Source organism: Euprymna scolopes, chromosome 1 (assembly GCF_053919585.1).
Source record: "Euprymna scolopes isolate OS-2025 chromosome 1, ASM5391958v1, whole genome shotgun sequence".
Classification (NCBI taxonomy): domain Eukaryota; kingdom Metazoa; phylum Mollusca; class Cephalopoda; order Sepiida; family Sepiolidae; genus Euprymna; species Euprymna scolopes.
The window spans coordinates 177,527,214-177,549,473 of record NC_136482.1 but is presented as its reverse complement, the minus strand read 5'-3'; the positions used below and the strand labels follow the sequence as shown (position 1 = coordinate 177,549,473).

The following is a 22,260-nucleotide window of genomic DNA, read 5'->3' as shown; positions in this document are numbered from 1 at the left end:
AAAAAAAACAAAACACACCATTTCGTACTTTAACGTCAGAAAAAAAAACAAAAAAAAATATGAATTTTACAGCCTTAAGTGAGCAGCTGGAAACACCAACTGGAGTCCTCGACTTTTGTCAAGAAAAAAATTTGCTGGCACGGACAAAAACTTGTGCATCATGTGGACAAAGAAAGGTAAGCGATGGCTATGCCTGGAGGTGTCAGGCTTCCACATGCCGAACCTTTACACCATCCGGACTGGTACCTTTTTTTTTTTTTTTTTTGCCAAGTCTAGGCCTACAATTGCCATTGTGGGCATTTGAGTGAGCAACACAGAAAGACCTCCAGCGCGAATGCGGAATACGATTTATGCACACACACCATTAATAAAACAATGGTCTGAGGAAACAACAACAATATCTGTTTAATATGGGAAAAAAAAAGAAAAAAAAAATCTATTCTACCTAGTTTTGTTTCAATTTTTCTAGTTTTCAGGTTTTTCCTTGAGAAAAAAGAAAAGAAAGAAAAAAAAACAAATAAAAATAACACCCCAAAAAATAAAGATAATTTTGTTTTCATTTTTTCTTGAAAAAAAAAAAACATTACAAAAAAGTGTTTATTTGACTTACCTTTGAACCTTTTGTCAGAACAAAAAAATCGGTCAATGTCAAGTTTCTTTCCAACTCCTCAAAAAACATTTTTATAGATTTTTGGTGGTGCTGAAAACGAATATCACATTTAAATTTTTGGACAGATAAGTAGTTTTCATGATATGAAGAAATTTTTTTCAATGTCAATTTAGCGTAAAATGAGCACCCACTTCACCTAGTAATTTCTTCATATCAAAACAAATTTAACTGATATTCGTTTTCAGCATCTCCGAAAACCGGCGCTGTTTTTTTTTGTTTTTTTTTTTTTTGTTTTTTTTTTACAAAGATTCGTTCATTTTTTTTCATCTCATAATTTAGGACCCTAATTATGCTGTAAGTTTACAAAAACATACTTTTTTTTTTTTTCATTATAATTACTATTACTATACAACTTGTATAGTTGTTAACAGGTGCTTCAGCAGTTAAATATTTCACAAAAATTCTGTTTACGTTAGGAGGCTGTGAAGCCACCTAATGTAAACAATTTTTGTGAAATATTAAACGATTCTGCTTTAATGGTTAATGTCGCCACGTTACTTACGGAAAAATGGTTAATTAAACTACAGTTCTATACAAGTTCTATAGTAATTTCTTCATATCATGCCCCAAATTTAAATGTGATATTCGTTTTCAGCACCACCGAAAACCTAAAAGTCGTGATTTTAAAGTTTTTTGAGGAGTTGAAAAGAAACTTGACATTAACCAAAAAAATCTTTAACATTATTTATTTAAAATATATATATATATATATATATATATATATATATATATAGCAAAAACAAAACAAAACAAAAAAAATATTATAAAATTTTTCTTTACAGTTAATAAAATTTAAGGTAGGTTTTCTTTTCTTGTTATACTTTCATCAGCGACGCTCGACTTAATTTCCTCAGCGAAGCTCAATTTACTCCGGCTGTTGGCGTCATGTTGCGGAGAAAGTCGGGTGGACTCTGAGTTATGTCTGGATCACTCTCTGCATGAGTACGAAAAGGTTACTTAAAAATTAAGAATAAGCGAAAAAAAAAATTACCTCCGAATTAAAAATAAAAATAATAATTCAGCTTAGAAGAATATTTCGAAATGAAAACAAATCTATTAAAGAAAATATTTAATATCGTACTCAAAGAATTAAACTATCACAGTTATTCCCCTTGGTTTCCTGGTTTGAAAATTAAAAGGTTTCAGATTTACGATAATAATAAGTAAATTTAAGTTAAATAAAATATAAATTGAAATGAAAATGAACTAAATAATTACATTTTAAATCATATTTTTAAATAGTACTGTATTTACGAGGCTATTATGTCGAATAAGTAATATAATCGAGCTAATTATTTAAAATGATTTAATTTAATGTGATAACTTGGTCAATGTATATGTGATGTGAAGAATGCTATATGTAGAAGTTATGCAAAAAAATAAATGTCTCCTTTGACAGAAATATCCTACAATGGGCATTAATATTTCTGGACCAAGAGAGATGTACATATTTCTTTGATCATAAGGAGTTGTACACACACACGAACGCTATTACTTTATATATATATATAGAAGGTTGATTTTATTTGCCTTCTTTTATTGGTTCATTGAACTTTTCTCTGTTTTGCATTCATGTATTTCTTCAGGAAGAATACCTTAAGGAGAATATTGGATGGACATATACTGATTATTCCGATAACCAATCCTGCATTGATATATTAGATGGGATCCCTGGAATATTCAGCCTATTGAATGAGGTGAGTCAAACTAGTTAAGTAGTATTTTTTAATTTTTATTTTACAATAACTTTTTTTTTAATTTTTATTTTACAATAATTTTTTTTTTTTAATTTTTATTTTATAATAATCTTTTTTTTTAATTTTTATTTTACAATAATTTTTTTTTTTTAATTTTTATTTTATAATAATCTTTTTTTTTTAATTTTTATTTTACAATAATTTTTTTTTTTAATTTTTATTTTACAATAATTTTTTTTTTTAATTTTTATTTTACAATAACTTTTTTTTAATTTTTATTTTACAATAATCTTTTTTAAATTTTTATTTTACAATAATTTTTTTTTGATTTTTATTTTACAATAATTTTTTTTAAATTTTTATTTTACAATAACTTTTTTTTTAATTTTTATTTTACAATAACTTTTTTTTTAATTTTTATTTTACAATAACTTTTTTTTAATTTTTATTTTACAATAACTTTTTTTTTAATTTTTATTTTACAATAACTTTTTTTTTAATTTTTATTTTACAATAATCTTTTTTAAATTTTTATTTTACAATAATTTTTTTAAAATTTTTATTTTACAATAACTTTTTTTTTAATTTTTATTTTACAATAACTTTTTTTTTAATTTTTATTTTACAATAACTTTTTTTTTAATTTTTATTTTACAATAATTTTTTTTTTTAAATTTTTATTTTATAATAATCTTTTTTTTTAATTTTTATTTTACAATAATTTTTTTTTTTAATTTTTATTTTACAATAATTTTTTTTTTTAATTTTTATTTTACAATAACTTTTTTTTTAATTTTTATTTTACAATAATCTTTTTTAAATTTTTATTTTACAATAATTTTTTTTTAATTTTTATTTTACAATAATTTTTTTTTAATTTTTATTTTACAATAACTTTTTTTTTAATTTTTATTTTACAATAACTTTTTTTTTAATTTTTATTTTACAATAACTTTTTTTTTAATTTTTATTTTACAATAATCTTTTTTAAATTTTTATTTTACAATAACTTTTTTTTAATTTTTATTTTACAATAACTTTTTTTTAATTTTTATTTTACAATAACTTTTTTTTTAAATTTTTATTTTACAATAACTTTTTTTTTTAATTTTTATTTTACAATAACTTTTTTTTAATTTTTATTTTACAATAACTTTTTTTTAAATTTTTATTTTACAATAACTTTTTTTTAATTTTTATTTTACAATAACTTTTTTTTTAATTTTTATTTTATAATAATTTTTTTTTTAATTTTTATTTTATAATAATTTTTTTTTTAATTTTTATTTTATAATAATTTTTTTTTTAATTTTTATTTTATAATAATTTTTTTTTTAATTTTTATTTTATAATAATTTTTTTTTTAATTTTTATTTTATAATAATTTTTTTTTTAAATTATGTTTTATAGACTATTGTATCGAAAATCATAACAATGTATTTGTTAAAATAAATAAAATTTATTGTAATTTGAATTTTCGAAATTTAAAATTTTCTTTTACAAGATAAGATGTTTTGTCTTTTTCTTTTTCATTGTCCAATGTTTAAGTGGACTTCCTTGTGTAAAAAAAAATCCAGTTTTACCTTGTGGCATGGATATTTCGAGTTAAGTCAATAATAATAGTGTAGACATTTCTTAGGACATTGTTTTGTATGTTCTTTTTATGTTAAAATAAACTATTTTCTTTTTTATTATTCCTTAATTATTTTGACCTGACAATTTTTCAAAGAACTGATATGGTTTAAGAGGTTGATGTAGTTTGCTTCAAGCATTGCTGAGTGTGTATATAAAAGAAATTTAAGTATATAAATGCAATACAATGCAAAAATGATAGACACAAACTGAAGCAAATTAAGATATAATGGTGGAATAAACGATGCAGATTCAACCTTTATTGATTATTTAACAATGCCAACTCAAGACAAGCATGGTCAGAGATTATGCAACCGTTGCCACAAAAATTTCACGTACAGGCACCCTTATACTGGGCATCCATAGTCTGTCAAGGAAGCTACCATATACGAGGTGAAATGATAAAATTGTTGCCATAGAAAAGACGACTAAATTCCATTTGTTTGATGAAAACTGGTTTCCTTTTTTTGTTGCAGCCCGTTGTGTACAAATCCCAAGAGCGATAGGAGCCTTCTATCATGTCTGAAAGTGACGCAATGTTTAATGAGCAAGATTGGAGATGCACTGCTGTATAACTCGGTCTACACTTGGGGCACAGCTCAATGAAGTTTCCATCCACAGTTATGATCTTTGGTGTGGTTTCAAGTGAGAGCCACATCATGCCACCTCACATCTTTGAAGTTGGCTTGAAAGTCAACACCAAAGTGTATCTGGATGTGCTGAAGAGTGTGGTGATGCCCTAGTGCAATCAGGAGGCCGCTGGCAGATACTGGGTGTGGCAGCAGGACTCGGCACAGACCCACAAGTCCAAAGAGACCCAGGCTTGGCTTCAGAAGGAGTGGTACGATTTTGTACTCTTCTCTCACTGGACCCCCTCATATCCAGACTTGAACCCACTGGACTACTTCGTTTGGTCATAAATCGAGAACATCACCAACATGTCCTCCCACAACACCAAAGCCAGCCTGATTGCCGCCATCTACCTAGTATTCGCCAAGCTCCTGTCAGCGCTTGTGGAAAAGACATGCTCCCACTTCTGGACTTGTATTGAGGTGGTGATTGAGGCTGAAGATGGCTACATTGAATAGATGTCAGCTCTACTACATAATCAAGTTACCTGAATTGATTTTTTCGAAAGTTTTAAAATCAATCTGTAATGTTGTTTTCTTGTTTCTATGGATTTTTAAGACAACTTGCCCAGCTAGTGCGAAAACCTCTTGTTATAGATAGCACCAACCAGTAACAGAACATTCTAGCACCTTCTCCATATTTCTCGAAAGTTTTAGAAAGTGTTAGAATGTTCTATTACTGGTTGGTGCTATCTATAACAAGAGTTTTCACACTAGCTAGGCACTTGCCTTGCAGATGAGTTTAATGATAACGCAGGCATAATTTGCCGATTATAAATAACCCAGTCAAAAAAGGTGTATTAACCAAACAAAAATCTATAAAAATCTAAACAAGATCATACAAAAGAACCTCTTGATACCAAAGTGTTGGTACTTTGTGAAGTTTTCTCTGACCAAAGTTACCATATTTAATATTTGAGGTTTCCTTTGAAAACTAAAAACTTAGTCAGTTCTCACAAGCAAACTCTTTCTCTTTCTCAACTCTTCTCTGTTTCAGGGATACTTAATTAGCAGTCAGACTAAGTAAAAAAAAAAAAAAAAAGAAAAAAAAATTTTTTTTAAGCGTTGAACAATACAAAGTACAATTTTGGGTAATTATTTTTACATTGGGGAGGGGAGGGTCTTTTGTAAATATTCTTCCACTTTACGATTGAATAAAAAAAAATAGCGTGAAAGTTGAATTTAACCTGAAAACACTAATTACAAATAGCGCGGTACTAAAAATGCATAAGCACCAAATTTTAAGGTGAGCACGATACCATATGCGACCATAATTTGGTGCTTATGAATTTTTTGGTACCGCGCAATTTTTAAATAGTTTTTTCAGGTTAAATTCATGTTTTACGATATTTTTTTTCTTATATTGTAAGGCTGAAGCAAAGATTACTTACTATAAGAGAGTAATTTTGTTTTTTAACGTCATGTAGCCGTTAATATATTTAAAAAGATCTGATGTAATTTATATTCCTTTTGAAATAAATATGTTCATTATAATTCAAATATGAATGTGTAACTAAAATTAAATGAGAGTATTTTTGTCATGTAATTTATTGACTGATTATATGTATTAATTATTATAGGTGGTGTTTTCTATGGTGGGGAGTTAACGTGTGTCTAAAATTAAATTATGTTCTTTTAATAGGAGTTAATTTATTAATGAAAATAAATTATAGAAACCTCCACTTTGTTTAATTGTGCTTGAATTTGCGATAAGCACTGATTCAAGAAGTTTCCATCGCGGTTTATTTTAAATAAATTTAACTATTTTTGTTTGTTTGAAGTGAAAAGTATGATTATGCTGTGCAATGAATGAGAGAATAATTCAGAAAATTGCTATTTCTTATATCTGTTTTATGTTCATTGAGCCTTTTCTCTAATCTGCGTTGGTGAAACCAACGTATATATGATGGCAATTTTGGCAAGGAACAGTGTATATGCCTGCATTGGAAATTGGTTTGTTTTGGAGATGTTTTGTTGTTTTTATATTTTGTGATGTGGTTTGTATGATTGGAATTCCTAGTTTGTTTAGTGTGTTACAAATTATTGTATTATTAGTGTGTGTAGGTAAAAGATGTGAATTATCGTATTATTGTAGTGTAGGTAAAAGATGTGAATTATTGTAAAAGATGTGAATTATTGTATTATTAGTGTGTGTAGGTAAAAGATGTCTGTTTATGAAAGAAGAGTCTGATGCATATGATTTTTGCTGATTTATCCTGGAAAATATTTGTGTGGCCTTTTTCTTTGCATTTAATATAAAATATGTAGGATATTGAAAAGTTTTCAAAGTATTTGTGAGGTATTTGAATTCTTCGTCCAGATATTCTGGACTGCAAATTCTGAATGCATGTAGGAAGAAACCAATTATCATCATACCTGTTTTTATTTTGTTTTTATGGTGTGAGTAGAAATGTATGTAATCATTTTTGTGTGTAGTTTTGCGGTGAACTTTGAAGGATAACCTTATTATTAGATTTTATCATAAGTATGTTTAGAAAAGGTAATGATATTGTTTTCTGTTTCATAGGTGCACTTTATGGCGTGTTTGACTGTGTCTAAATTTTTTTTTTTTAATATTATCTATGTGCGTGTTTTCAGGAATAAAAATTAAAATGTCATCAATGTATCTAAAATATTCTGTGTTTGGAGGAAATCTAAATTTGAAAGGACCAGATTCTAGGAATTCTAAGAAAAGGCAGGCTAATAATCCACTAAGAGGATTACCCATAGGAAAACCGAATTTTTGCTTGTAGAAATTATTAAATTGAAAATAATTCATGTCAGTTATGAGTTTAATAATTTTTATAAATGTGTTGGGAGGAAATAGAAAGTTAATGTTTGATTTTTTTAAGTATTGTATGGAGTAAATTTAAACATTTTTTAATGAAGACATTTTTTAATGAAGACATTTTTTCATTCTGAAATAGAACAAAGCCATATATTTCATTACAATAAAAATATATTTTCAAATATTTTACTGGTATTTTATTTTCTTAATTTCATTTATCCAGAAGAAGTCTTACAATAAAGACAAAACGTTGATGAACACATAACTTGGTTTGTTCCTTTTTTTTTTTTTTTTTTATCTCTGTCTTGTCGGATTTTCATTATTCTCATCATATATATCTTATATATAAAAGTCTATATGTCTGTCTGTTTGCCTCCATATTTTCAAACTCTATCTCTTCCAGAAGTAAAAGTCACAGAGGGGCATGAGGGACCTCAAATGATTGGATTTTTATGGACCATTCTTTTATAGTTTTTAAGGGGTCAGAAAAGTATCAAAATTGAAAAAACCATTAAACATTTTGTACATTCATCTTAATTTATTTTTTAATCAGTTCATATGCGTGTCACATTGCTACAGTTTTGAATGCTACAGTTTTGCTTTTGGTTTCAATTCGAGCTGATGGCACCCAAATACTTTTTTTTACTATTGACTCTATAATAATATATACAAAATCTGGACAAATTAAAATATCATATTTAAGCATATTTTACGATCGGGCTAAGCCCCCCCCCCCCGGCCCGCTAGTGTATATATATATAATATATATATATATATATGTATTTACATAGACTCAAGTATATATATATATGTCATCATTATTAAAAACAGATATATCTAAAACATATAACTTTCATGGATGTAGGAGATTTATAGATGACCTTATATGTATAAACGATAATGATGAATTCGAAAAAAATAGACATCTTATATATCCAAACGAATTAAAATTGAATTGTGAACATAGAGGACAACAGGCTACATTTCTGGATTTAGATATAAAAATTGAGGATGGGATTTTTCTTTATAAAATATTTGATAAAAGAAACGCTTTCCCCTTTAAAATAGTACGTATGCCCCATAAAGATAGCACCTGCCCTGTTTTTATGTTTTATGGAACCATTATGTCAGAGTTTTTGAGAATAGCTCGCGTGACTTTAAAACTAACAGACTTTATACCACCAGTTTCTAGTTTAGTAATAAGGATGATAAAACAAGGTGGGGATAAAAATAAAATATTAAAACAGTTAAATAAAGCATTTGTTCGTTATCCTGATGCTTTTGAATCGTTTAAGATAAACCAGACTATATTAATAAAGGAAATCCAAAACTATATTAGCAATGTATAAAATGTATTTATAATTACATATAATAAATTTATTAAAAAAAAAAAAAAAAAAAATGTATATATGTAAAAATATTTTTAACCTTTATATATCTAATTTTAAATAAGAATGTAAATATACTAAATACTAATCATAGTGGGGGTGATAAGTAGTTAAATGGATTCATCCTAATCTTATAAATACAAGACTGATAAATTAAAAAATTTAAAAATGTATCCATTTTAAATGTGGAAATTGATGAATCGCACAGGTAAGAAATTCATTTTTATAGTATGAAAAGGTTAGTAGTTGCAATTAAGAATAGAAAACTGGATCAAATGTTTAAAACATGTCTTCTTCCTAAGATTAAGGGTGGTGGTGTTTGATCAACACTGCTGGGGAGCCATGATGTAATATACTGTTTTGTTTGTAAATCCCCGAAACAGTGTTTCATGGTAAACAACTGATGATTCCTTGAAAAATAAATTATTGGTATTATAGTAAATTCGAGAGCGAGTTGATGCAGTGATTGCAGGTGATTAAATGACTTACTGACTAGATGGTTTTCTAACGAATGATAAAAAATATATATTTTTTTGTATAGTTTTAAAGGTTAAAAACTTCCAAGATTATATATATATAAAGTGACCTTGTCTGTTTCTCTGTATGAGGAACAGTCTACTAAACTCCTCTCTCAATTTTTAGTCTACAAACTTGAAACTTAAACCTGTGGGATAAATTCAATTTGGTCTTTAGACTGTAGAAATTGCTGCTAAGGAGTCAAAATTGAAAAGAAATTGGAACTTGACACGCATAAGTTGACTTAATGTAGTCTTGTACGCATGTACAAATATACGTTTATATGTTAAAATCGGTTCATTTTTAACTTTTTCTTATCCGTCTAATGTTAACTCAAATGGTAATGACTAAGGTTGGAGTGCCAAATGTTTTAGTTTCGATTCTAGCTGATGGCATCGAAGTCATGTTTTTTATTTTTAAAATCACTACTGTATATTGGGTACAACATAATAATCAATGGCATATTGACTGTATGATAATAAATATAAAATCTACATAACTTAGAATATCATACTTAAGCATATGTTACAACTGGGCAACCTGTTAGTATATTATAATACAGTAAAATATAAAATGGTGCTTCTACATTATTGGGGCAAGATTTTGTAGTCAATAATTTTTTTTCAGATAAAAAACAATAGTTTCAACGGATTTTTTTGTCAATGCCAATAAGTTACAATGGTAGCTTCCAAATTATGCAGTCGAAATTACTTGAATATTACTGAATCATTAAAAAAACAAATTTAATCATGTTAGCAGGTGAAAAATTGCCGCCATCTTTGTTTAATTCGAATGGAAAATTACTTTCCTGTTGAACTCTCTAGTGTTATACGATCGTTTTCATCAAATTCTATTTTTTATTTTTTTTAACAAAAAATTTTCTACCTTATCAATTTTCGTAATTTTTGGATATAATCATCTTAAAAATATGAAAAATATGTAGATTCCATTGTTTTCATGTGAAATTCAGTTTTACGATTTCAGAAAATCTTGTCTCAATTCTGTAAAAGCACCTACAAAATTTATAACATAATTAATATTTTGCATTAATCATACTCTGAAAAATTGAACACCACCAATATTTGTAATTATAATTATTAGGCAATTCAACTAATATTGCCTTTTTCAAATTGATAAAAAAAAATAAATGCTGGCGACAAGATTCTTATAATTGTAAATTTTCTACACACAGACAACTGCCCTTTATATAATTGATTGTATTTTTTTCTTTTTTGTTTTCATTGATAGCCATTTGTGCAGCAATCATTTTCATGATTTTCAACAGCCATTTTATTCTTGTTTTCATTTTGTAGGAAGTTTACTTAAACCGGTGTGTAGACATTAAGGGACTTGGTGAACGTCTTTCCAAATTGACTCCTGGAATGAGCCAAGGTGATGCTCCAAAGGGAATCCTTGCATTTCATACCAAGAATGTTTCAACACCAGTCCTTTCTCCAAAACCTAGCAACAATAAAGGCTTTCAGTCAAAGCGGTTATTTCCATCACTTAAGATGAAACGTGACAGCAGACAAAAATCTGGACCGGAATTTATAGTGAACCATTATGCTGGTGACGTTACATATCAAGTATCAGCCTTGGTTGATAAAAACAAGGTTAGTTTGTTTTATTTATTGAGGTTTCCGTTTTCATTGATATCATATTCCAAAAATCATTTAAATTGATCAAACAGTTTTATTTTTAAATAAAAAAAATAAAATTTTATGAGTAACAAAATAGTGGTTGTCGTGTCTGCTATTTTGAATACAATTTAAAAAAACAAAAAACAAAGGGAGATAACTCAATAGTTCAAAACTTGCGAGATTTATGTTGTAATGAATATGAATTTTCTGTTAATTGCTTAAAAATGATTTTCTTTATAAAAATAAAACTACAGGGTGGGACAATAAAATTTTCATCCGTGTAAAGATGACATGATTCCATTTTCATTTGATGAAAACAGGTTTTCTTTTTTTTTTTTTATTGCGGACCATTTACTAGTTTTCTAGTTGTGTACAAATATCAAGAGCGATAGGAACCTTCTATCATGTTTGAAAGTGACACAATGTTCAATGAACAAGATTGGAGATGCGCCACAGAACAACTCTCTACTGATCCAAGTTATGACCACAGGATCATTGCCAGCACTTTCATAATGCAAATCCGGATGGTTCAACGCTTGTGGGCACAGCTCAACAAAGTTCCCAGCCACGGTTATGGTCTTTGGTGTTGTTTCAAGTGAGGGCCACATCATGCCACCTCACATTTTCGAAGTTGGCTTGAAAGTCAACACTAAAGTGTATCTGGATTTTCTGAAGAGTGTGGTGATACCCTTTTAAACCCAATCTATGTTAAATGTCCGCGTGATTCTTAACAAAACTCAATCATTTAAAATGGCTCAACCAAGGCCAAGGACCATGGCACAAGCTAAGCATTTAATCATTTTTATTCTTATAAACTAGAGTTCTCCAGAAATTTTTTTTTTTTATTATTTTATTTTTTATTTTTTTTGTGCAACTTGTTGGCTCTCTTTTTCTGTCTCGGTCTCTCTTATATAGAAACATCGGTAATTCTTCTATTGTATGGGCAGTTGAAGTGAGAAGCAGGCAGATGAATATGCCAGAATGGAAATCTTACATTGTAGACACACCTTTACTCCCGATCTGAAATGGAACATGTATATCAAATCCATTGCCAAGGTCACTGGGAAAATTGTGGGATCCTTCTATCACTCCAGTAGATATCTCACTCCTGATGCAATTCTCTACCTGTATAAAAGCCAGGTATGGCCAACGATGGAGTACTGTTGCCACATCTGGGCAGGAGCTGTTAGAAGCAGCTTATTCTGTCTTGACAGAGTTCAAAATAGACTTCATGGCTTAGTTAGGGGATGCCCTTTTCTCTTCCCTGCAATCTCTTTCCCACAGAAGAGACGTTGCAAGCCGGTCTCTGCTTTATCGTTATTTTCATGGCAGGTGCTCATCTGAACTTCAATCTATGGTCCCCACTCGCCAGACTTTCACGAAAAACACTTGTCTAGCCAAAACCACTATCAATAATTTCCCACACTCTTTATCTGTGCCAAAACCTAAACGTAGATTCCATTAATAAAGCTTCTTTCTTAGAACTGCACACCTGTGGAATTCTTTCCGTTTGCCTGCTTTCCAGCTGACTACAATCTGATTGTCTTCAAGTCCAACATAAACAAGTTCTTGATGAACCGTCCCCCTAAGTAATCCAATGTACAAAATTCCCACTACTTATGTTTACTACACTATAATCGCAATGACTAATGTATACCCATTAACCCTTATCCTTGAGTGGCCTCCGGGCTTTGATAAGTGGTGACTCCTATGTAAAAAAAAAAAAAAGCATATGACAAGCATGTATTTACAAAAGATTATCCAAATGGAGCAATCGAATTGTCAACGAAGAAATCAGAGACTGTATTAACCTACAGATAGTATCACCAATAATCTGCAAAGAATATTTAGGGTGGCTCAGCATACTCTAAGATTGACCCCAGAGAGAATTGCCAACCACTCTCTAATGGGGCACCTGATTGAAAAATAAAAGGAGGAAAACCAAAAATAAACTGGAAGAAGACAATCGAGATTTGATAGATTCTGTTCAGCTTCAGATTGAAAATGTCGGTATACTTTGACTACCTCGTGTCTTGCAAGACATGGGTGTTCCTAAATCTAATTCAACCTGTGATTCTGCTATTCAACTATGCTTTCTATACTCTATATATCGAGCTTTTAACAGCGGATTTTTAACTTTGAGAAAGACAACTTTTTGTTTTGGGGACTTTTCTCACAACTTATAAAGAAATCATATCTTTTACTAATTGTATATACCTGGCGTTACTCAATATTGTATTTACTTGCAATTATTTTTGCTTTTCTTTTTAAAACTCGGCTGGAATTTAATTCCCCTTTTTTTTTTTTTTCTTTTTTTTTTTTTTTCAAAAATATTTTTGTTCTAATTAAAGAGAAGTAAATCTGTATAGACAAATACGGAGTTAAGCCCCCTTTTTATTAAGGTGATAGCTATTTGAAAATAATTTTAATCCCAACAAAGTAGGAAGACAGTTCATAATGATAAAAAGACTGATTTTATTTTAGGTATGAGATAAAACTATGTGAAGATGTTTTTACTTGTCGACAACTTGACTATATAATATATTAATTATCCACTAGCGCCACCTGTGGAAATTCTATAGCAGACTCTTTCACATGTAATATATTGATGTTGACATTCTGTGGTTATTCAGCATAAATGGAGATGCCCTGATATTATTGTAGCTCTTTTGTTAAAACTGCAAATCTATATATCAAAGCTAGCAGGGACGCCCGGCATAGCCCGGTCGTAAAATATGCTTAAATATATTTTAATTTATGCAGATTTCATATATATTATTATTGAGTCAATTTTCTATCGATTCTTATATATTATAAAGTTGTAATCCATATAACTTGGGTGCATTAGCTTGAATCGAAATCGAAACCAAAACTTATAGAAAAAAAAATATATATCTATATAACTTGAGTTCCTTCAGCCATAATCGAAACCAAAACTTATGAAGAATTCTTGATAAAATTATTTATAAAAAAGTAGATGACATGAGTGCCATCAGCTATAATTGGCAATACACATGAAAAAATTGAAATAGCTTAAAATATTTCAATATTGGTATACATAGAAAGAGCTTGATGAGCTAAGAAAGAATCTTTTTAAATTTTTAAAATCGGATTAAAAATTAAGGAAGTTATGACTATTTTTTTTGCCTCACACGTTTGGATATTTTTCCCTCTTTAAGTCACATTTTTTACACTACTTTTTCAGTAAAGATGTCATATCTTTGTTAAAACACAAGATTAAGCAATGAAATTTGCCATATAGATGTATTTTTGTGCTAGGAATCAGAATATGCAACTGAAAATATCCAAAAGTTCATGGTTTCCAAATAATCTGCAGTAAATGTGCATAAATATGCTGCAATTCCTTAAAAATGCCATGTATCCATAAACAGAAAAGAAGTTGGAGAACTCAAAGTTGAATTGTAATGTGCTTTATGTACAAAAAACTTAAATCTAAACACAAGACCATTTAAAAATGAATATATTGCAATATTTCTTTGGTATTATTGTAGATTAACACCTTCTGTTTAACTCCACCCAACCCCTTCTGACCACCCCCCTCCAAAATGGGATTCTACCTTTTAGGCAATTATGTATGAAATGCCATGAAAAACTTTAATGAAAGATAAACAAATCATTTTAGAATTTAATGTAAAATAATTCCCCATTACAGGTCATTCTAGCGTTTTAGGGTAGTTAACCATTTTTTTTTTTTCTATGGGAGATAAATCCTGTATGCTTTTTGTTGTTGTTTTTTTTTTTAAAGACGATTATGTGTGGTTTTAAGTGGGTTTCTATGCAATGAGAATATGGGGAGGGTTGCCATTCGGACTTTGAATTAATTTTAGGACTAAGGAAAATTATGTGTGACCATACTGAAGACTTGACAGAAACAAAAACAACAGAAGCGATATTAGAGGGGGGGGGGTCACAAAAATTTAATGTAAAATAATTCACCATTTCCAGGCTATTCTAGCATTTTAGGACAGTTAACCAATTTATTTTTTATGGGAGATAAATCATGTGCATTTTTCTTTAAGGAAGGATCTATTTTTTGTTTGTTTGTTTGTTTTAGACGCTTGTGTGTGGCTTACAGAGGTATTTTGTTGGGGAGGGGGGGGCTTGCCACTCGAATTAAACAAAATACTGTTAGAAATTCGATCAATATATGTTACCATGACATAGGCTGACATATATTCGGTGAGTTTTTAACAGTATTTTGTATAGTTTTTTATTTTTAACTCCTTTTCTCAAACTTACCATGTCAAAGAGAGAGTCGGGTGCTATTTTTAATTTTCCAATACATCAGTAAACAATGTTTTTTGAGCTGAATAAACATGTTACATTAAATAAAAACACTAAAAAAATATCCAGTTAGGTAGAAAAGTAACTTATCTGGCAGTCTTGCAGTTAAGTCCCGACAAAGTTCGACAACTCTAGAAGGGTCACATCAGTATTTTACATCGTCAAATCACAAATATTACAAATTATTAGTTTTAAAATAAAAATAAAAATTATGAAAGTTTTAAAATGAAAGAAAAAATGTAATTAATATTAAAAAATAATTTAATATTGGAGGTAAGCACTTGATTAAATAAAGTAAATGAACAAAATATACATTTTTATATATTTATAACTATTTATTTAACAGAAAAATGAAACAATTTTTAGAAAGTGTATTATTGTCTTAACAGAAAAACAAACAAAATAAAATTTGAAGTAATAAACCACGTAACAAAATATAAATTTATATATCTTCTTCTCTATATAAATAAAATGAACTCATTTTTCCCCCCTGAGTTTGACCTTGATAGGATTAAAAACCAAGACATTTCATGCAAATGTAATATGCACAAACTCCAGCAGATTATCTGAGGTGTGCTATAGGCCTATTACCTCTACACTTGCTCGATAAGCGTACATTCCTATATTTTTTCTGGTGAAAGTTCACTGCAAAAATCGGTTAGAATCAATGGAAGTTGTCAAATATTTTCTCTCTATTCAATTCCTCCTTTCCCCGCTCTCCATTTACACCGCTGCTTCATCATTCATGAGGAACTACTACGAACACACACCGATTTCAGCTTTAGTAGTTCTTACAAAACCTGAAATGCTTCCTATCGGGGGAAACACACCATGCTTACTTTTACGTTGTTAAATTATTTTCACACTACAAAAAATACATAAAACCGGATTCTTTCCATTTTTTTTTTTCTTTCTTCCTATAAATATACAATACATCATTTCCGGTTTATTTCGTTTCGTTTTATTCCCCGTTTGTTTTTTATGTTTACATTTTTCCAATTTTTTGAGTCATTCGCCTCCAATCGTGATTATCGCATTGCGAAATGTAAAATATCTAATTTACACGTAATTCGATTACAACCAATTCATTTCATGAGTGATTAAAAACTCTTTACCGTCGAGGACCAAAATTACTTGATTACAAAATGTAAACAATGCATTTCTACATGATACTCTAAATGTACGGAGGACAAGGGGGATGCATCATATTACTTATTCAATGTCTGTTCCTCTTTACAGTAAAAATAACAAACAAACACTTCCTACCATTTTCTCTTTTTTTTATACATAAAGATAGAATATATCATTTGCATTCTATTCCGTTTTGTTTCGTTCCATTCGATATTCTTTTTCCTTATTTCCATTTTACAGATTTCTTTTACAAATTTAACATCGTTACGTTGCTAATTAGAAAGACATTCTTAATATTGGGAGGGGATCTTCTTTAAACCTTCTGTACTTACAACTAACAATTTAATAATTCTTATTATAAGGCAATTTAAGAATTCTTAATATGACGAGGGTAGTATTATACTATTATGGATTAGAAAAAATCCTTCACGACTGAGACAATTTTTACTTTTGGATCCTTTTCTCCACATTAAAAAAATGACCCTGTGTATAACTCTGTTCCGTGGGGAGGCATGGTAAATACGTATAATAATATTAATAATAATAATAATACTTGAAAACAAGAATCGCACACATTATAAATTCCTCTCTCCTAACAATAACGAATATATTCAAAATCAAATGAAATTTCCTCAGTGTTTATACGATCCCGAGCAATGCCAGGTTGCCCTGCTAGTACAAAATAAAACAACTTCGAAAATTAAACATTTCTTAAAAAGTGTATTGTTGTCTTATGCTTTTAATAATTTGTGGAAATGCATGTCCTATCTCACGCCGCCTCCACAACTCTTCCATTAGATGGGAATGGAACAAATTTTCATTAGTCGCTACCATCCTCATCTTCCTTTTCACATGTGACCGGAATCCTTTCACAGTTTATTAAATATTAATTACATATTTTTAATTTTAAAACTTTAATAATTTTTATTTTAAAACTAATAATTCGTAATATTCGTGATTTGACAGTGTAAAATACTGATGTGACTCTTCAGGAGTTTTCGAACTTTGCTAGGACTTAACTGCAAGATTGCCGTAGTACAAACGAGATTTTGATACTTATTTTGATTTTGAAAAAAACATTTTGGGCTGTTCGCAGTAAAATATTGTTTAATTTGCTGTTCAAAACTAATGCATGCAAGCTATATATCTACAAAAGTTTATTTTGTTTTTTTAACCATGTTTTTAAATTTGACCAGAAATGTGAAAAATTGCAATGGATTCATAATGTCAAATTGGTTGGGATTGTTGTTATTATATATTCTGAAAACTGAATAGTTCTAAACTAATGTTATTCTGAAAACAAAATAGCTCTAATTAAACATGTAAAAATATTTCTATTCATATTTTCATGTTTTTTTTTAATTCGCTTTTGAATAAATATTAAATAACGCATGTTGTTTACACTGTACTATTGCTAATACTACAGCTGCTGCTGCTACTAACTTCATTTGTCCAAACTCGAGAAATAGAAACGTTTTTTTTCTTGTTTTTTTTGTTTTTTTTTCGGGTAGGTCCTTTTAAATTATTATTAGAAAACCTTGCCGAAAACGCCATTTTATAACGTTCACATTTTTATCACTTTATTTGCTTAAAACTCTTAAAATATATAATGTACATTCATATTTATTAATTCATTTGAAAGTATGTTCATTTCCAAACAAAACAGTAGTATTTTGAAGACTTGAAGTGCTTTGGTTTAAAAAATATGGTTATTTTAGTAGAACTACCTTGAAATCTATGATTATCCAAAGCGTTTTATTGCCCGTGTGTATTACTATTATAATTGATACCAAAACCAAAATTTATGAAGAATTCTTGGTAAAATTATTTAAGGCAAAAAATGGAAAGTCATAACAATTAAACGACACTTACTCGGAAGAAAAAAGACGTAAGCGTGACACAGAATAACGCACATGTTATTGTATTAATATATAGATTAATATTGGTGTTTGTTGTGATTTCATTTTATTTTTTTATTTCTTTTTCATACAATGTTGTTGTCTTCTGAATCATAAGGACAATATACCTGTTGAGCTTGAAAGCCTTATGTTGTCAAGTCACTTTGACTTTGTCAAACACATCATGGACATCTCCATCGATGATTTCGAGAAAGCTTTGGAGGAACCACCAGGAAAAAAGAAAAAAACTGTCTTGACTAAATTCAAGGTAATACTGCATGATTTTCATTTTTTAAGAAATTTTTAAGAAATATTTGAGTATTCAAAATCTATTTTTATCAGTAATAATGCTTCTGTCTCAAAAACTCTACGCCACTCAAATTTTTTCATAAAATTCATTTAAACTAATATATGTGCTTTCTGGGTTCAAATAATTATTAGTTCCTACATAAATAAGACATATTTGTTTTCTTTTATTTTTCAAATACTTAAAGCTCTTTTTAAGTATTTTGTGTGTGTGTGTGTGTGTGTGTGTGTGCATGTGTACTGCACAGGCTGTGATTGTGCATTCCTTGTTTTCATTTGAATTCAGTACCAGATTTCAGTAGTTAATCACGTCATCTCAGTCACTGCTCTAATAAAAAGATTTTCCTTCCAAACAAATAAAGTACTACTAAATCAGGCTGTCTGAAGATACTAGCTTCCTCACTTCAAATGCGCGAAACATCGATGCTATTGCTTATTTCCTTTCTCTTTCATGTTCTGTAAAGTCAAAAACAAAAAACAACAGTCTTCCAATACAAAGCAACCAAACCAAGCACACTGAATAAATATTTGAAGATATAATGAACTTAAAGCATAAGTAACCTAAAAAGGATTGATGTGTCATAAAACAAAACAACCAAACCGAATGCCATAAATAAATATTTGAAGATATAAAGAATTTGAAGCATAAAAACTCGTACCAAAATGACCAAATTTCAGCATTAAATAACCCGAAAAGGGTTGATATGCTGTAAAACAAACCAACTAAATCGACCCAAACAAGCAACATTGTTTTATATTTAGATTGCAATAACATCCAGTTTCTTCACAGAACAACTGAGTTGCAAATCAGCAAAAGTTTATCTTCCAACCATACACATCAGCTTAAGGCCCATTTGTCTTCGAGATTTACAGAAACCCAATTGATCCCCTCTGCTTGAGCTGTTGGAATATACATATAGATATTGGTTGAAACACACTGCAAAACCACTCAAGATTTATAAGTTGTTAATCTATGGACATAAGAACTTACCAACCAGGAGGTCTTGTATCCAGAATATACATTCATTTTTCTAGAATTCAAAGTGATTTAATTTCTCAGTATGAACCCCCATATAAAAAGGCAATAACTTTTCTAAGTAGTGAAATGAAATTTTGAGTGGTCAAATTCTGAATCAGACATTTTTCTCTTTACTGGCTTGGCATCTGCATACAATACAACTATGCACCTGATTAAACCTGCAGCATTGTGCAAGTTTACATTATGATAGAAAGATTTAAAAGTTGGAAATTGTTATTATTATGACAGTATTTGATGGGTTCTAAAATGTCTTCAACCACAGTCATAACAATTATCTGATGTCACCTGTAGATACTTTTTATATTTATAATATGGTATGAGTTGGAAAAGAAATTATAGATGCAATATCATACATTCATGGCTGGTGTACTGGAAATGATGCTTGGCAGAAATATAACCTACTTGATAGAAACGCAAAACTTAGTTGATTGACGTGGAAACAACTTTTTGGGAAATAAAATATCTGCAGATTTGATGCAATAAAGCGTTTTCAAAAGTTTTCTGCAGGTGTGAATACACTTGTTGCTAAATGGTTACATTGACATCAAAGGCTAAATTACAGAATAGGCATTAACTGGTGGATGTGACCCCCAGAAAAACGCTATATAAACTAGCCCAAATTATGTTTCTGAATTTTTTAGATGAAGAATGATTATTCGTATTTGGATTCTTCAGACTATTATTCTCATCTTGCGTGTTTTTTTTGTTTTTCACAACGTTTCGGTTGATGTAACTGACTTTAATCAAGTGCGTCTTGCCAAACTCATGAATTCACAAGGACCCGTGGTGTAATGGATAAAGTATTTGATAAAATTCAGTTGTAAGTTACACTATTCTGGAGGTTGAATGTTCAATATTTCTTGCAGGCAACACTCAAATTACAATTGCCAATTACTTTGAACTTCCTTTCCAGTTATGACTGAGAGAATGAAAGCATGCTACACCTGTGGATCAAATAAAGAGTTTCATTCAAAATTCTGTGTAGATTCCAGAGTTTGACAAGATACACCTGATGAAGATCAGAAGTTACACAGACTGAAATGTGAAAATACCGCTCAAAATGAGAACAGTCATCTGAAGAGTACAAATAGCACAAATTAAGATCAACAGGTGACAGGGACTCATTGCTTTCTACACCTCTGTTACTCACCCAACAATAAAATTATGTCATTATATGTCAGTTTTTTGTATTTTTTTTTAAGCGCAGGAGAAATACATTAATAGTTTACTTTTCTTTAATTGAAAGACATAAAAGATGCTTCTTTACAATATCTACCATAAAAAAAAAATCTTTGTTTATTTTTTTTTTTTTTTTGTCAATTGTTCAGTTTTTAAGGTTGGTAACATTATTATGGACTTGTTGATCTTGAGTGCATTTCAACAAGAAGTTTTATTTTAAAATTTGACTTAATATAAAATAACATTCTGGTTTTTGGGCCATGTTTATTGCTATACGCTTTCTGAAACTTTTTTTTTTGCTGCTTGGATAAGATAATTTTTGGAGCATCTAATTTTAAAATTACATTTTGAAAAAATAATCATAAAAACTTTGTTTTAATTTACTTAAAAAATAAATGAGAAATACGGTCATTAAAACCAATGAGAAAAGTTAACATTTCTTCATGGCTGTGTAATTGCAGACAAATGCCCCAAATTTTATTAAATTCAATTATTTTTGTTTAGTGTAAGTAAAATATTTTTTTAATGAATTGATAAAATTATTATTTTTAAAATGTTAAACTTCAATGAAAAAGTTTTCAAATCATGTTTTAAATTATAATTGAAAATTATGTCTCAACATTATTTTTAATTCTCTGACAAAAAATACATTAGTCCATGAATAAATTAAAAAAATAATAAAGCAAAATCATTTCCCTCAGTAAAATAAACTTTGTGTCAGATTTTATACTTTTTAAATAAACAAAATGGCTTTCTATTTAACAAAATGTTTCTTTTAAATGTTCTTGAATTTCAGAAGCACCTAACTTTCATTTTCATATGATGAAGTTATCTTTGTTTAAGGTGTCTTTTCAATGTGTGAGTTGCACGTTGGTCACGGCGATACAAAGTGACTTTCTCCATTCTGCTGATTTCAGCATGCTATTACTTGCGATTGTCTGTGACTGAGTTATTCCAAGTGATACTTGACATGCTTTTTCCTCACCTAGCTCCAATTAGGATGTGCATACATCTGTTTATTGGACCTAGTAATTCACTCTTGTCTGTTCATTTGTTCACACTTTTCTCAATAACCACGCCTTGGATTCTTTGGAAATTTTGCACAAACATTAGTCATGGTTTAAGTAAATTTTTGGCAGAACAGATTTTCTAGGATTACACTGGTTGCCCTCCCCCCAGGGGCCATAATAGGGTAAAATTGCTCCCAAAATCATTCCCTCATGAAGGGGGACCTCATATGCGCGGCTTGTTCAACCAGAGCTTCATTCAACATGTCCATACAACCATATTTGGTTGCAAAGTAAACTGATTCTAGTCTAGTCACTTTTTAGCCTCAATAACAGGGAATTGGAACTCTGTCATCAAGACACACTCCACAAATCCATCAAACCATATCCATGTCTGATGCTCCAGAAAGAAGTATTTAGTCTAATTTGAAAACA

General features: G+C 29.2%; 1 protein-coding gene across 2 annotated transcripts in view; it reads left to right on the top strand.

Moving 5' to 3' along the window:
• Window positions 1-22,260, top strand: part of LOC145277788 (unconventional myosin-XIX-like) — a 176,825-nt gene that overhangs the window by 54,686 nt on the left and 99,879 nt on the right. For both annotated transcript variants that reach the window (XM_080129594.1, XM_080129583.1), the window contains exons 17-19: window positions 2,257-2,367; window positions 10,634-10,933; window positions 18,413-18,562. In XM_080129594.1, coding sequence (XP_079985720.1) covers window positions 2,257-2,367; window positions 10,634-10,933; window positions 18,413-18,562 — 561 coding nt within the window. The remainder of the gene's footprint in view (window positions 1-2,256; window positions 2,368-10,633; window positions 10,934-18,412; window positions 18,563-22,260) is intronic.